This window comes from Plodia interpunctella, chromosome 5, assembly GCF_027563975.2.
Source record: "Plodia interpunctella isolate USDA-ARS_2022_Savannah chromosome 5, ilPloInte3.2, whole genome shotgun sequence".
NCBI lineage: Eukaryota > Metazoa > Arthropoda > Insecta > Lepidoptera > Pyralidae > Plodia > Plodia interpunctella.
In genome coordinates, this window is record NC_071298.1 from 9,042,892 (window position 1) to 9,059,967 (window position 17,076).

The following is a 17,076-nucleotide window of genomic DNA, read 5'->3' on the forward strand; positions in this document are numbered from 1 at the left end:
AGTCAGTATAATTAAATATTTGAATCCAATAAAAAAGTATTTAAAATATCTTAAATTGATACAAGCTTGTTTTCTTAATTTAACTGCACCTCTGGCGTCCGCTTACGTTGCAATTTCAAGATAAACATACATACTCTTTATTTAAACTTTATTGCTATCGATACGTGGACTTAATGTCATAAAGTATTCTCTGCCAGTAAACAACCATTGAAACCACCTAACAAAGGTTGAATGCTATAATTTAACCCGAAACTGTGTTCTTTCTATTTTTAATTTACTTTGATTGAGCTGTGTTCTAACAGGTAAAATTATAAGACTTTATACGAAATATAACATTATAAAAATTGTTGACAGGTTGTTTCTCGAAAGCGTTCGAGCGGATACCACGGTCGATGGCATCGTCTCTAGTAGGGGACCTGAGCGCAGCGCCCTCTATGACCGGGTCGCTGACTGAGGCCGCGGGGCCGGCCGCTCCTCCGATGCAGCTGATGCACATGCTGGAGTGCACTGTGGACATCAAGGAGACTGACGCGAAGGTAAGACGGCGTCGTCTCTAGTAGTTCTGAGCGCAGCGCCCTCTATGTCCAGGTCGCTGACTGAGACTGGTAGGTATGTTAAAATGATTGATCACAATGGTGCAATGTGATTGGTGAGAAGTGAAATGCAAACCCGCACTAAGTCCTCAGCAGTCTATCTCGACCTGTCTCTACGATATCTCTTCAGAGACTTGTCGTGTGCTTAAAGTAGTAAGTAAATGTCAATGACTACAAAGAAGAGCATAATTACCCACTCTAGAAATAACAGGAACATATTATAATGAACTATGACTAGAAATGTAACTTTTTGACAGGGAACATTCAGCCACGTGCCGAAGGAGCGGCTCGGGTTCAAACTACGCGGAGGCATAGACAAACAAGTGACGATCAACGTGCAGCAAGTCAACAAGAATGCTCAGATCGACACAGACGATCCACATGTAAATATTATTGTTTTCTAGATCTACGCCGTAGAGGCCAATTTTATGGTTGTTGTGTACGTTTTATAAGCACGTAACAAATATTTAAATGTGTTAAGTCAACATTATCACTTTACTGATCTTTTTTCTTTTGTTACTTTATCGAATTATTTATAAGTATTTATTATTTTTTACACACCTATTTCCCGCGAGAACTGAATAGCAGACTATATTCAATCTTCTTCGTCTTCTTCTTCAGCCTTTTTCAACCATCTTGGTGTTGACCTCCTTCAACCTTTTCCATTCCTTCCGACATTGAGCTCTCTGGATCCAATTAGAGTTTGAGATCCTATCACTGTGATACATTTGTATATTTTTGCACTTAAGTTACTTTGCTTTGTAAGTATGTTTTAAAGTTATTAATCATATTATAGGCAACATACACTGGTGGGCTATACATCGAACGTTGTTTCGGAATACTTCTTGCTCCGGGGCGAAGCGTCAAACACTCCGATATGAGACTGCTTGAAATGGTAAGTTCCTCTTTCAACTGGCATATTAGCACGGTTTTGAAAATACGACTATTGTGTGTCTAATGACAACAGTCCGTCAACCCTGTTGCGGCGGGCAATGCAAGAAATATAACCATTAAAAAAAACCTTGTCAAAATACAAACTTACAAATGTTTTTGTTAATTAAAAATATTAAAACAATTGATGGAATTTAAATGAGGTTCGAAAAAGTACATACGTATTATTATATACATACATATTATGTAATGACGTAACTACAGGTGAGCGGATCGGCGGGGGGCTCTAGTTGTTCAGTGTGCGCTCTGTGGAACGCGGGGGAGTCGGCCCTAGCGGCCTTCAACGCCTCCAGCGGGGACGGCGCCCCCGCTTACATGTCTCTGGCGCTCGACCTCGTCATCAGGGGCATTCCCGACCCTCTCAGGTGAGTATTCCACTCCATTAATATTGTCCAGTAAGTCGTTGTGTGTCTGTCTATAGTCTGTCTATATATATATTCGATTTTAAAAATTAAATCCAAGTTTTGCAAAGAATATCAACTTCTAAGGAGTTAATACATTTTTTGTATATATTTATTTTTCCCCTTAAGCCGTTTGTCCCGGTTGAATTTGCAGTCGTTAAAACCTGCCAAACTGCAATGGGCCAGCTTGGTGGGTCACGGCCCAAACTCCTTATCCATAAGGAAGGCATGTGCCCCAGCAGTGGGGAAGTTTAAATAGCCGTTGATGATTATTTTTTGTTTGCAGATTGGTGATAGAAACGCCAGTGAAGATATTCCCCCCAACAGAGAGGTTTTGGTATTATTCCAAACGACCACTGGTCCAGGAGTTTTACATAAATCTGAAAGAGGTATGTGGTGATATATATGTTTTGATAAAAATGTTCCTAGTATTGATATATATGTTTTGATAAAAATGTTCATATTACACTTTTTAAACTGACTGTAATAATTGTATAACAAAACTTAATTTTCCAACCAATCGAAATAGATACTTTTCAAAATATCAAAAACAAAAAAAAATATATGAAGCTTGTTTGACAAGCAGTGAAGTGACGTCATGTTTTTGGAGTCAAAGTGAGTAATATGGAATATTTTTTTGTTGTAATTATGATTCCAGAAATTACGTAATTAATAAAACAGAGAGAGTATGACGAACACATGTGATGGGTTGTGTGGAGTAAGTGAATATTCCTTTATTGCTTCACTTTATTAGTTAACACCTTCCAATTCACACTCGTGTCTAAGGTTAATCTAAGTAAATTGAACGTATTTACGGTTTCAGGGGGGGTTAATACAAAAGAAGGCTTTTGGTACATACAGCCTAAATTCAAAGATTTTTGTTTTATTAAAATTTATTTCTGAGTTATCTCATGATCTTAATAAGAAACTGTTACTTACCATTGTTCGTTTCCAGAGTGTGGACGACCTCGGCCAGTTGCAGTACGAGGTGGCCAACGTGGAGACGTCCGGGGAACTGGATCGATCCAGATTGAACCTGCCGCTGTCTCTGTCCAGCTTGCTGCCCTCCCCGCTCTCCAGCGCCCCCGCGCCCCCTTCCCCTAACGAGCCTGATTCAGGTGAGACTTGCTAATACTGATCAACTGTAATTGAATTACTGACAACAACATATAATATATTTATTTAGCTCCACAAGTACACGAGAATATATATATATATATAAACAAATAGTGTTCACATTTTTTGATAAATAAGTTGTCGGAGCTCTGGCTACAACCTGTAAAAAAATAAAGTTCGTATCACACGTCCCCTGGCCCGTGTTTTTTTAAACAGGCACTGACTTATAATAATGGAACCTCTACTTTAAATCTGTAGGTACTATTTTTTTCCTGTAACTTCGTACACGCATAAAGATCTCGAGTTTTCCGTTTCAATTGGAGATATACGTCATCCATAAAGAAATTAAAATTATTCTGTCCCTATTGCACTGGGTAAAATTTGTCATTGACAGAATGAGACAAAACATGTAACTTAAAATAGCTTTTAACATTTTTGTGGAAAAGAATATTATTCTCTTAGTGTTCCTTTACACTCCTCACTGAGTCTTACCACATTCGAACACTATTGCTTGACACTATTGCTTGTAACAATGTATATTTTTCAGTACGAAATAAATATTTCTTGTTAATGGATTGGTTTGTGTTGTCCGTCAGTCATTCAAACGAACGAAATGTATGGTTTCTTTCAGATGGCGACGAGCCTCTTTTAAGTGGAACTGGTGAGGTCTCCAAAGATTGCGGGGAAGACGTTCTAGTCAACTGGGCTCAAGTGTTGAGAAGGTACGGTATAAAAAATATCTCAAATCAAATCAAACATCTTTATTGTGGTGCACATGTTATATACAATGTGTCTGTCTGTTCTTAACGGAACGCACAATATTTTACCATGCAGTCCTACCTATATATTATTGAGAATACTGAGAAAAAAGTAATACAAATAGTTATTAAAATAGAAGTCTTAAAATAATATTTTTGCAAATTAAAATTAAATTAATAGTCATTATGTCAAATTATTATCGTCATTTGTACAACAACATTTTTCAGTTAACAATAATTTTAATTTCATTTTAAATGTCAAAAAATCTGGCAGTTTATTAAAAGTAATGTAGGTACCTATGTTTTTTTACACGCTTTTATTTAACTTTCGATGTATATATGTGTGTTGGCTTAGTAGACTTACTCGTAATTAAGTACATTTTGACCTAAAAAAGTTATATATCATCCTAAGTTGGATAAAGAATTTTGAATAACTTTTGTCTGAATAATATGGTGTCGTTATTATCGGTCACAGTTGGACCGGGCCTAGACCACGAGCGTTGAACCATTTGGTCAGAGTTGGCGTCCCCGAAGCGTTGCGCGGTGAAGTCTGGCTGCGATTGGCCGGTATCGACCAGAATGATAAGCTGATGGAGACTTACAGGACTCTTATTAGCAAAGTGAGTAATAGCAACTTTTTAACATTTACTTAGAGTTTGCCGTTACTTTTTACCAGAAAATTGTTGATATCCTCATTGACTATTCGTATTCAGAAGATTCATTTACCGTTTAACCATGAGAAATGTTGAATACGAAGTTTTTTTAAAATCTTTGCTATAATGTATACGACATCTTCCGATGTTGTATACTTTCTCCTGCCTTCCAATAGAAAATATACTTGGCAAAGTTGATATGGAAATAGAACAGCTATTTGAATAGAACAAAGAACATGTTAATCGGGTTAGAATGTCAAATGAAATACTGCTCGCGAAAAGAGCTCGCTCTTCTTTTTTCAATTTATGCCTAGTTGTTATATAGCGGTCTACTTCATCTTATTTAAGAGCTCTTGTCGGTGGATCCTCGACTTTGCACTATTTTATTTTTATGACGACCTCGATGGCGCAGTGGTAAAGTTCTTGCCTTTGAACCGAGAGGTCCCGGGTTCGATCTCCGGTCGGGTCATGATGGAAAATGATCTTTTTCTGATTGGCCTGGGTCTTGGATGTTTATCTATATATGTATTTGTTATAAAATATAGTATCGTTGAGTTTGTATCCCATAACACAAGTCTCGAACTTAATTTGGGGCTAGCTCGATCTGTGTGATTTGTCCTAATATATTTATTTATTTTCCATCTCATATACTCCTTGTTTAGAGCTTATATAACGGTAGAATATTTAAAATCACAAGATTATTTCCAGGACTGTCCATTCGAAGCGGTGATTCAGCGTGACATCGCGCGTACGTTCCCCGCACACGATTTCTTCCGCGAGGCGGGAGGTCTGGGGCAGGACTCATTGTTGCGCTTGGCACGAGCGTACGCCGTTTACGATATCGAAGTCGGCTATTGCCAAGGACTGAGCTTCTTGGCCGCTACGTTACTGTTACATGTGAGTGTTGCGTTAATACATTATTCTAACAGTCGAATTTAGAACGTCTCTACGAGGGGGCTAAAGAGGTGTGGGGAGAGGGGGAGCTAAACAAGGACCGTAACTTTTGGAAAATTTAATTAACTAGATATTGCCCGAATCTTCGTCCCCGTGGGAATTTTGAAATAAAATAGGCTATATATTATAGCAGTCTTGGATAATGTACCTTTCTAATGGTAAAAGAATTTTTGAAATCGGATCGGTAGTTTCAGAGATTACCCGCCTCAAACGTACAAACTTACAAACGCTTACCTCTTCAAAATAATAGTATAGATTAACACAGATTCAAAATCACGTTTTTCATATTCCGCTAGTTTCATAATGAAAATAAGTCAGATAATAATACTAACATACATACAATTATCAAACCTGTTTTCAGGCAGAAATAATAAGTTTTTTTTTTGGCAGATGCCAGAAGAACAAGCATTTTGTCTACTAGTCCGCCTCATGTACGGCTACGGGCTCCGCGAGCTGTACAAAGATGGGTTTGAAGCTCTGTACATGCGACTGCATCAACTGGACCGACTTATGGAAGTGAGTGATCTCGAAATGAGAGTTTATTCGAACTCGAACTATTCTAAAGCTGAAACACACTCGAAAGAGATTACACTTTGGAGTGTGTTTCAGCTTTAGAATAGGATCATTCCATATCCTCACGTGGATGTCGTACGAGACGATTAAGGGACAGAGGCAACAGTAACATTACACAAGGTCAATCCTTGACGTCAGGCATGCGGAAGGTTGTTAAAATTTGCCGCCAAATTTTTGAAATATTAAGGTTATTTTTACGCCGACTCCGAACTTCGCGTTGACATTGTAGCGAACGAATTAAAAAAAATATTTTATTAAATAAATAATATAATCCCAGGAGCAGCTGCCGGACCTGCGCGCGCACTTCCAGGCGCTGGGCGTGGAGCCGCACATGTTCGCGTCGCAGTGGTTCCTCACCGTCTTCACCGCCCGCTTCCCGCTGCCCCTGGTCAGTCTAGCGGCATTGTGTTACTGATATATTCATACAAATATAAAAACTCCATCACTGGCAAATTTCGTACGGAACCGATGTCTTTCCTGCCAGAAGGGACAAATGCAGGAAGTGCTGACGTGCCAATGTTCTGGAAACTAGAGATGCCGTCGGCCGTGCGAAGTGAAGACGAAAAAGTAGGAAAGCGGACTCTGGGCACTGAAGCTCTAAGTCTGTAGAAGCAACCGGGATAACGTTTAGATGAAAGAGATAAGAAGTTTTATCCACGAAAAAAAAAACAGTGGCTTTTTATTACGATTTTGTTTTAATGTAAAAATCAAGAAAATATTGGGGAAAAACTTTATCTATGTAAAATTAAATTTTAATTGATACCCTATGTAGTTTTCATAAATTATATTTGTATGAAAATCGCATACAATACTTTTAACTGCAAGCGGAGCAATGTACGAGTACCTGTTATTTATTTTCAGGTGTATCACATTCTGGACGTGTTTCTGTTGCAAGGAGTGGACACGTTATTCCAAGTTGCACTGGCGCTGCTGTCGCGCTCGCGAAAGGATTTGTTGACTCACGATTTCGAAGGCGTACTCAAATATTTTAGGTGCGTCGATCTTGACACTTCCTACTCATAAATGCGAAAGTTTGTGAGGATGTGTGCATATAGTATGTTTGTTACCCTTCACCCAAAATCTACTGAACGGATTATTGTGAACTTTAGTACACGAGTAGAATATTATCTGTAATAACACAATATAACCTCCCGATATTCCCACGGGAGCGAAACCCCAGCACGAAGCTATTCAAGTTATAGTACAGTGGAATCTATAACTCTAATCTCGTTAAGTCTCTTAAGTTCTGTAGAATCTCTTCATTCAACCAATCTTGAATCGTGAATTGTATAGAAATGTTATATGTCATTTGGTTACGGTCTCCCGTCGTCTATATAGTTTTATTGGTCTTTGAAGAAGAAATAAATCACTCGTCCACCACAGCTTCCACCAGAGCTAATTATCGTCTTTTTCCAAATATGGGAGAGAGAAATATTAATACAAAGTCACAACATAAATATAAATTACTAAACTATAAAGCTAACATCTGTGGTGGTCCAATCACTCGTGAATATTTTTTGATTTCTCACGTTTATATTTGGGTATATATTACAAAATTGTTTATGTACAGGATACAGGGGTACGATGCGGTTGACATGTCATATAAACAAAAGTAAAAATAAAAATCAATACTTGTCTCCTTTCAGAGTAACTTTACCAAAGAAGTGCAGAGCTGAAGAGGCGTCGCGACAAATAGTGAAACTGGCTTGCAGCATGAAGGTCAAGCGATTGGGGAAGTACCAGGCGGAATATGAGAAGTTTATTAAAGGTATTTTAATAATTTATACATTATATAGTATGGAGGAGCCTGGGCTCCGACGCTCAACGGCTGAGGAAGAAACCAGGAAAACGCTCAAGTGGGAGAGAGATTAAAGGTCTATTAGAAAGAGTACAAGACGGATGTTTAATGATCTATATTTTTGCCATTGCGATAACATATAAAATTATCAAGATTTGTTGATACACACCCAGCGGTGTCAGCCAAGCGAACACAGCGCCCTTATTATTGTTTTATTCTTTATAGACAGACAGGTAGTTTAGCCTACCTGAGCCTTTCAGACGCAGAATATTGCTTTGTAAACTTTATTATTGTTATAAAATATTTTTTGTCACAGAATCCGCGGAAAAGGAGAAAATAAATGTGGAGCTGGAAAGACTGAAGGGTATCAACGCGCAGCTGCAACAAGACAAGGAAACGCTCGAATCACAACTCAATGAGGTACTTTTTAAAACAAAACATTTATAAATAGATGTAAGTTTGTGTTATTTTCTAGAAAATATAATACAATTAGACAATTCAACCCAAAAAGTGAAAGCTTAAAGCATATTTTGTCACGTTCTGTCAATGTCAAATATTGTAAAGTGACAAAACATACAAGTATCATTTACCATTGTGAATCGTTGATGAGGCACTAAACAACCTGAAGGACACGAAGGCAGGCAGTGACGTAGAATGGGTCATTGAGCCCGGGGCGGAATCATAATTAACCGCCCCTTTAACATCATAAATTGCTGACTTCGCGTGTGACCGCTTGTATGAAAGTTAGATATGAAAAAGTCTAGTTTTATATTGCGATAAATATAAATATTTATTTTATAATAGGCACGAAGTGCGATGGAGGAGGCACAGAAGAACTCGTCACACTACGCGGCTGTCGCGCGGGACTACCGCGAGATATGCGCGAGGCTCGACAAACAACTACATCAGATGCAGGTAGTATTACATTTTCAGTTATGTGTGGTTCCGCCCTAGAATATGACCACTTCATCAAAAGGTTACTCGACACAAAGTTGGAAACATTCAAAGGTCATTCTGAAGTGTCAATTTCTTGTTAATGTATGCGACGGTTCTCCCACCGGGTTGAATATTTCTGTCCATTTGTTCTACGTTTTAGAAATTTAATGATTTTTATTCCGCTGATCTCTAGGTGTTATACAATTGTTTCATTTGTCTGCAGGATTACGTCAAAGATTGCGTCAATTGTAGTGTCAAATTAGCGCAGAAGGATAACAAAGAAGGTATGAAGCTTATGGAATTCTTAGGGTGCACATAAATATGCAAGTAAATTGGACAAGTAGCTGAAATGCCGGCAAATACAACATGTTTTGTACACACTTTTAGTTTGAATGATAATGCATTATTATGATAAGCCTAGATATATTATTATAGTAATGACCTATAGGTGCACCCAGGAATGGCTCACGACGGGTGAAGTGTCCTCGAAGGGCTTTTGTCACGCATTAAATGCAATAAGAACTCAACAATAAAAGTTTGGTTCTTAGTGTCTTTTGTTTCTTATATAATAAAGTTATATCAAGCAAACAAATAGCCAATTGCGTTTTTAGGCAGCTACGCTAAAATATATACGATTATCTGAAATACTTTCGCTTTTTTAACCCCCGACGCAAAATTAGGGGTCTTGTAAGATTAACATGTCTGTGTATCTGTCTATGGCATCATAGCTCCCAAACGGATAAACCTATTTTCGTTTAGTTTTTTTTTGTGTCATAGATAATTTTATTCCGAGTGTTCTTAGCCATGTTTAATGAAAATCGGTTCAGCCGTTCAAAAATTGTAGCGAAATTATTATATTGACAGTCGCGGTTTTATTAATTTATATAACAAATAATTATTAATATTTTTTTAAACAATATTTGTTTTATAACGACAGAGTGTGAACAAAATGAGTCCGATAAGGAGGAAGGGTCGAGCGACACGGAAGCGAGGCTGCGGCAGCGGGTGAGGGACTTGGAGCTCGAGCTGGCGCAGGTCAAGCTGGCGCATGTGCAGGCGCAGTGCAGCAACCAGGTTAGTGACACCAGGTACACTATGTACCTTATGTGAATGTATACCCAATATTTTCCTAGTTTATTCTGTACTGTAATTAGTAGCGTAAACAGTTTATGTGATATAGTGCATTGGGTTAATTCTCACAGAAATGTCTAAGAAATGACTAGAGGTCTATGTTTCGATTAATTATTCGAAGTTATTTTGTATTTACTGCCATTATTGTTTTACTGCACTCAAATGCATTACTAATTTGTAATTTTAAACATGTAATTAGGTTCATCAAATCATGCATTTAAAATGTCGAATCATAATTTTTCGTATTGGGGAAATTACGAACTATCTTAGGTATATTACGATCCAACATGAAATGGCGCGAAAATAAAATGCACTTGGAAACTTGACGCTTGACGCACGTATTCTTGACACTAATGCCACACGCCAACTGACGCGGCCAGGACAATCACGATGGCGGCCACATGAATATTGACAACAAGGAAATATCGCTCAGATTAGTAGATTTTTCTTTTTTCTCTAAATTTAAGAAAAAAGAAAATCTACGATTTTTTAGTAATAATCTTGTATTGTATATTCCAGGAGCTAAGTCACCAGTTGAACTCTGCACTGCACGAAATGCACCAAGCTATGAGCCAAAGGCAATCGGTCACGCCGTGGTTCGTCAGGACGCTAAGTATGTATAATATTTCAGGGACTTAAAATGAGTACTCACCCAGCTTCCTAGCTGAGCGATTGAAAACTGCGAGACGCGATGAGACGCTGAACCTTTATGAGTTATTAATGCGATAAGGCACAGTAATATCGAAACATATCGCAATGCGTCACGCTGCTCGTGCAGTGTTGTTTTGACACTTAGGATGGAAAACTTATTTTTGTTATCGTAAATAATTATTTTTCTTGTCATTGAATAAGATACTTCGGATGTTAAATTATCGATTGATATTGTAAATGTATCGTTTTCATAGTTATTAACTATAATGTAATTGTCATGTTAAAAGAAATTATTTCTTAGCATTAAATTTTACAATAATAATTAAACACACTTTCTATACTAGCGCTATTTGAAAATAATAATCAACATTTAAAATTAAGCTTAAAGTCTGCGCCACGAAAAAAGTTTCACCCAATCAAAACCCAATAAATACGCTGACAAAAACAATACTATCGGCTACCTTTTTTATTATCTATAGCCTATGCCTAGCCTATAGCTTATATATAATATGTATTGCCTTCTTTCGTGGTGCGAACTGTATTTATAGGTATTTGAATTAAATTATTTTTGTGTCTGGATCCTTTTCTTACTTTTTTACGATATCACATTGCATGAGGTTATTTTCTGATCAGAGTCGGACTAACCCGCTCCGCGTGCGCGTGTAAACTCCATGCAATGTCGCAGTACGTACCGTCTGCTTTTGTGTGTTATATAGCTTGATGGCATTGTGTGCGCGGGTAAAATACGAGTCATAAAATGTGAACAATATTCAATGAACTTTGTAGTTGAACAACAGAAAAAGTTCATATGAAAAAAATAACAGTTCGATTATGTGTTATCAAAGCTACAAACTACTAGCATTTCGGAACGACCACTATTTAAGAGGGTAGTCTTATATCTCACTATACTCTCACTCAAGCATTCTCACAATATTCTCACATTTCATTTTGTTTTTAACATCTCGCTTTTTGTGTACGCACTTGTTCTTTAGTGGTTTTCAAGCAACGTCATGATTAACATTTCATCGTTGTAATTTACGAATCAACACGAAATACTGTTCTGTTATTGTTAGCTAAATGGCTTGTGTGATCACTAGCATTTGTTTTTAATGTTGGGTGTTCTGTAATGTGGTGTTATTATTTTGTATTATATCCATATCTTTCAGCAGATTTACGATTGATTTCTTATTGTAGAGCGCTAAGCAAATTATTTAAGTGGCATCACCATCTGAAAGGAAAAAAAAATTGGTGCAATGTGAACAAAACAAAAATTGAATTAAATCTTTTTTTTTCTTTGCGTGTCGATGGCAAATCTATAAAAGTAATACTAAATAATTTATTGCCAGAACTGAGCCGCTTCAATGGCTTCTTATGAAGTTGTCATTTAAATATTTTGACATTTTAGGTTCCATCATCCTCCCAAACTCAGACATGGAGCAGCCAACACTGCAGAGACAAGGCTCGTTCTCGAACACAAAGAGCCACAGCCAGACCAGCCTCGACCGCCGCGTGTCGGAGCCGTACAGCCCGGACGTGGTCCGGAGGAAGAAGGATCTCAACGCGAAGCGACACTCGATGCTCGTCGAGTCCAAACTCGCAAAAGAACCTAAGGAAAACCGACGGAGCCATGACGTCACCGCTGTCAAGAAACTGACAATGGGTTGACAGCAACGTTCGATTTTCAAATTTTGGTTAATTTGAGTTGTGTGCCCTTTCCTCTCCAATTCAGTAGACGTGATAGAGACGCTTTTTTAATGACATTCTGGTTGATATCGTGTATAGAAAAATCTATTAAATGTGTAAATACCGTAATGGTAAATACACCCAGCGATGTCGGACCCTTTGAACTATATACGGTCAATACGGTATATTTATAACATGTAATCTGTTCGAATCGCGTCCACAATATGTGCACATAACCATAATACTAGTCAATGTTGTAATTACATGCTTATATTACAAAAGTATATTATACCGCAGCTTATGTTGAAATGCAATTTTATTTTGTCGTTATTATTTCAGACAATACATTAAATTGTACTACTAATATATAAATAAGTAATGTCTAAAAGTATGGTGGAAAATAAACTCGATCTCTCCTTAAATTCGGCCAGAATTTGGAAAAAATATTGTATCGTATTGCCGATAAACAAGGTTCATTAATAATTATTTTTCAATATACCATGCGAACTTTATTTTATTTCTTAATAATTTAATTTTTTGAACGTGAAAATTTTGAAGGACTGAAATTGATTGTATAATTAGTGTATTTTTAGTGTAGTAGTAATTCTTTTGCGTGTATTTATGCAAGCAATTATTTATTTAAATTTATTTATGGAACGAGCGAGTATGAACAGGACTTTTTATTCACAAAACAGTTGAAGCACACTTTTACCTAAAGTATGTTTGTCTTGTTCTGTCAATGTCAAATATTGTAAAGTACGATAGTGACAAAACATACTTTATAGTAAAAAGATTTATCGATGTATATAAATTATATCGACTTAGTTAAGTCCTGTCTGTCATAGTGAGCTGTGTTTAGACGCAGTATGCCATAGATCGTGTGCCTTCTGCATTGAAGTTAATTCAGTGGAAGATATAATTATTCGATTGCTATTTGCCGAAATGGTATCACTATCACAAAATGGGGTTTGTATATTTGAAGAAATTTTCTACTGTCTTATGAAATGCTGGTATGTATTTAAAATGCAGATAAATACATACATGATGAGATACCTTATAGTAAAAGATAGAATTGTTTTATTCAATTAATAAGTCATACGATAAATCTATAGGTTATAATGTGACATTTTTATTCACACACATCTTATGATAACACAGTATTTATTTGATTAGTTTTGTGAATGTGTTTCAATTATTTATATTAGTTTATATTCAATTGATGGAGAGATATAATTTGAATAAAGATATTATTAAGTCTGGTTAATTACTAGGTTATATTATATTTTTTATGAATTCGTTTTTTTATTGGATTAATTTAACTGCGACAACGTATTTGGTACTCGAATTGATATTATTACATTGCAAATAAGCATTTGATTGTGCAGATGCACTACTTAGTGCGAAGATTATGATTAAATAGTATAATAAATAATTGATGCGATGCCCTGTGAAATACGATTATGATTCTTAATTAAGTGCACAAGAGCTTATTTGTATATTGGTCGCTAATCCTGTTTGAAGAACAATATTTATACATAATGTTTGTAAACTCATGTAATGCATATGCATGTTGATATACAGAGAAGCCTGAGCAGAATATGTAATTTTTTGTTTGTAAAGTCTTAGTTTTAAAAAAATGAAAGATCATCAAACTGCCTTTTCATAACAGTTTGAAAGAAACTTTTTCCTCAATCTTCCGTTCGTTTCATTTTATACCAAAAATTGAGTGTTACTCTTAAAATCTCTATAAAATACATTCCGTATATTCGTGGACTGTGTGTCTAAGATAATGATGAAAATGTATAAAGGTCTATTCACACACGACGCCGCGTGTCGCCGCGGCACCATACTATTTTGCCGCGCGATCGATTGACGTACAATCTGTCAAGAAAGTGAAAAAATTAAATGACAGCGCTGTCTCCTGTTGGCTGGCAACACTTAGTGTTTATCAAACAATCTTTGTCATTCTATTTGGTATTGCAATGGCAAAAAATGTAGTTCGTCAAAAATCAATTTTCTTCACTTTCTTGACTTGTGCACGGGTTGGACGGTTTTCATAGAGCATAGTGAGCTGTGAGAATCGCTTTAAGTATTCAAGACTTCACGATATTGGAATAGAATGTGGTGGCATGAACTCAAAACGTTATTATTTTGTATGTATTTGCCCTTTTGATTGTAGTATTTCTAGTACCTGTCTTATGATATTATGTAGATGCTTAAATAATTTGATTGACAATAATCATCTTTGCTCTGATGAATAATTTAATCTGATTGGAATATGTATTATTTGTCGTCTAACATAATTTTAGTCTATCCTAGTCTTACATATCTAATATTCTTTCTAAATGTTTCGTTTTGCATTTTGTGTCTATGTATATTTATTGTGATTTGTGAATCAAATGATATTAATGTTTACTTGAGTTACATATCAATACGACAAGGGTTTCAATTAAAGCATTTCAAGTTCTTTGGTATCCAAGTTAAGTTAACGACACAGCGATTTTCAAATTCATGTGCAGTTGTCATAATTTTTTGTTTCAGCATCATTGTATGTGTAATTTGAACCTGTATTTGTATTTTGTTTGTATTACCGTTTATTCGACTTCAGTTAGAAGACATACAAGTAAGTTCTAGTATAATATTTACAGGCTTATTTTCCTTTCCTAAAGTAGTTGTTTTACTTAATATATTGAGATTTTAAAAGTATCTCTATCTTATGAAAATATTTTTTCAATATCAAATTATACGCGAAAATTTTCTTCTATTAAACTTTGAATTAAAGTTCTTTCTTTTTATTGTAAATTAAAAAAAAGACTAATACGTGATTTGTGTGATTTTATTTCAAATTCAATACCGCATATTTAATAAGTATTGATTGCGGTTTTTTTTTACGAAATTTGCATAAAGGTGGTTAAGAGAATGTTGTGGAAAAATGTGTGGGAAGAGCCTACCTAATGTTTACATATTTGAGCCGTGCCCCATTGCTCCGTTTCGCTCCGTCGTCCTCTGTCATGTTGACGTCCGTTGAAGGACAAGTCAATGTCAATACCTATAGAAAACAAGGGAGCACGACGGAGCTGCAATGTTCTGAGTTGTCGCAATTGAGCGCAACGTAGCAACGAGGCGTGGCTCTTTACGGTGATATATTTTCTATTGCAATCACGAAACTTGTAAAAATGTTCACCAAAGGGCACTATTGATTTAGTCTTGTTATTTTCGCACTTCACGCCATACTGCAATGTACGTGACGTAGCTTACAGCTGTTAGAAGGTATCGAACATAGTGAATATGAATATAGCTTTATAAATACGCGAGGATCACTAATCTAATGCAACAGTAGTGTTGTCGCCGAGAATGTTGTTTAGTCTGTCATTTATGGAAATAAACATTTTACAATGGATTTCGTGTTTTATTACATTACATTCTGTTATAGGACAATGCATAGGTAAACTACAGATTGGTTTAAACCCGTTAAGCGTGTGATACAGGTTACACACTATAGTCTAAATCAGACAGATGCCGATACAAATGCTAAGTTTTTTTTTTAAACCAGCAATAAATATTGAATCCTCCTAAACTTCGTTCATCGAACTTTTCCGCTACGTATATGAGATCCATGCTGATCCAAGTTGGCGAATTGTTTGTCGATAGTGTGTAACCGGCGTAGTAAAGAGGAGTGACGACGGTTTAGGCCCTTTCGCGCTATGTCCCGCATGCTCAATGAGGCCCGTTCGCGGTGCGGCCCTTGCACGACGCACTTATAGGTTTCTTGAGTTGGCTACTCCACGCTAGATGGCAGCACAATAAAAAATATTTTATGCTGGTCCTAAATGTCGTCACAGATTATATAATGCCGGCTTCAAACTACGCCAAAGAGATCGCAAAACTTTTACGGATTCTGTATACTGATATTGCTGATAATTCATTGCGGTAAATAAAAACACTCATACATACTACGTCATGTTCACGCATTCGCGTCGGCATTGTCTGAGATCGCGACAGTGTGGAGCTGGCGATGCATGAACATTGCGTATAGTTTCTATGAGTAGTTTTATTTACCACAATGAAAAATAAGCAATGTATACCGAATCCGACAAAGTTTGGCGAAATGTTCGCGGATAGTGTCGAGCCGGCATTAAACGTTTTCCTGCGTGTCGGTCTTGTAAGACGTAAAAATTTATTCTGTGACGCAAACCCACAAACAATAATAAACACAAAGCATTTTTGTTTTGACGACCTCTGTGGCGCAGTGGTAAAGTTGAGCTTGCCTCTGAACCGAGAGGTCCCGGGTTCGATCCCCGGTCGGGTCGAGATGGAAATTTGATGATGATTCACGATTGAGCGACCAGCCCGGGCGCTGAATGCAAAAGAGGCGCCTCAGGTTTGTGAATTGAAGTAAAATATTCTCCTAGAGCTCCTGTAGTCCTAAACCTGGCACTTACATACCTATATTTAAGTAAGTACACTCCGTTTTTTCTTACGAACCCTAACAAGTAAACAACCTTGGCAGTTGAATTTTGATGAAAATAAATCAAATATTGGTTTAAACCTATACATAAAACGTAAACGAAAGTAATTTTCAATAAAGTCTATTTTGATGTATATTGCTGTAACATCATAAAAAGACATGGTAAGTACCTACCTAATATTGTTTACTAACACTTGTTTAAGAGAAAACGGAGTTTTTTTAAAGTAACAATGATAAAAGTAGTATTATAAAATCTGAAGGGTCGGTTTCTTATTTTAGAAGACAAGTATCGGTTGTTTCTAAAACAAAAAGTCGCGGCTAATGGCCGGATGCGGCTCTTGCTCTTGCATAATGCATGTGCTGGAAAAGTAAGCGAAATATTGCACGCGTCACTGTAGATACTGTATTGA

At 36.6% G+C, this 17,076-nt stretch overlaps 1 protein-coding gene across 6 annotated transcripts in view; it reads left to right on the forward strand.

The window, feature by feature from the left end:
• Positions 1-15,598, forward strand: part of GAPcenA (GTPase activating protein and centrosome-associated) — a 38,691-nt gene extending 23,093 nt beyond the window's left edge. For 5 of the 6 annotated variants that reach the window (XM_053744941.1, XM_053744942.1, XM_053744946.1 and 2 more), the window contains 19 exons: positions 355-536; positions 851-976; positions 1,390-1,488; positions 1,749-1,909; positions 2,232-2,334; positions 2,901-3,063; positions 3,693-3,783; positions 4,295-4,439; positions 5,181-5,369; positions 5,817-5,942; positions 6,277-6,387; positions 6,861-6,991; positions 7,646-7,767; positions 8,114-8,217; positions 8,602-8,712; positions 8,957-9,017; positions 9,671-9,807; positions 10,384-10,477; positions 11,921-15,598. In XM_053744941.1, coding sequence (XP_053600916.1) covers positions 355-536; positions 851-976; positions 1,390-1,488; positions 1,749-1,909; positions 2,232-2,334; positions 2,901-3,063; positions 3,693-3,783; positions 4,295-4,439; positions 5,181-5,369; positions 5,817-5,942; positions 6,277-6,387; positions 6,861-6,991; positions 7,646-7,767; positions 8,114-8,217; positions 8,602-8,712; positions 8,957-9,017; positions 9,671-9,807; positions 10,384-10,477; positions 11,921-12,180 — 2,516 coding nt within the window. In that variant the 3' untranslated portion in view covers positions 12,181-15,598. Of the gene's footprint in view, positions 1-354; positions 537-850; positions 977-1,389; positions 1,489-1,748; positions 1,910-2,231; positions 2,335-2,900; positions 3,064-3,692; positions 3,784-4,294; positions 4,440-5,180; positions 5,370-5,816; positions 5,943-6,276; positions 6,388-6,860; positions 6,992-7,645; positions 7,768-8,113; positions 8,218-8,601; positions 8,713-8,956; positions 9,018-9,670; positions 9,808-10,383; positions 10,478-11,148; positions 11,200-11,920 lie in introns of all 6 variants that reach the window. The other variant, XM_064435964.1, reaches the window with a different exon arrangement.
• Positions 15,599-17,076: the final 1,478 nt, after the last annotated feature.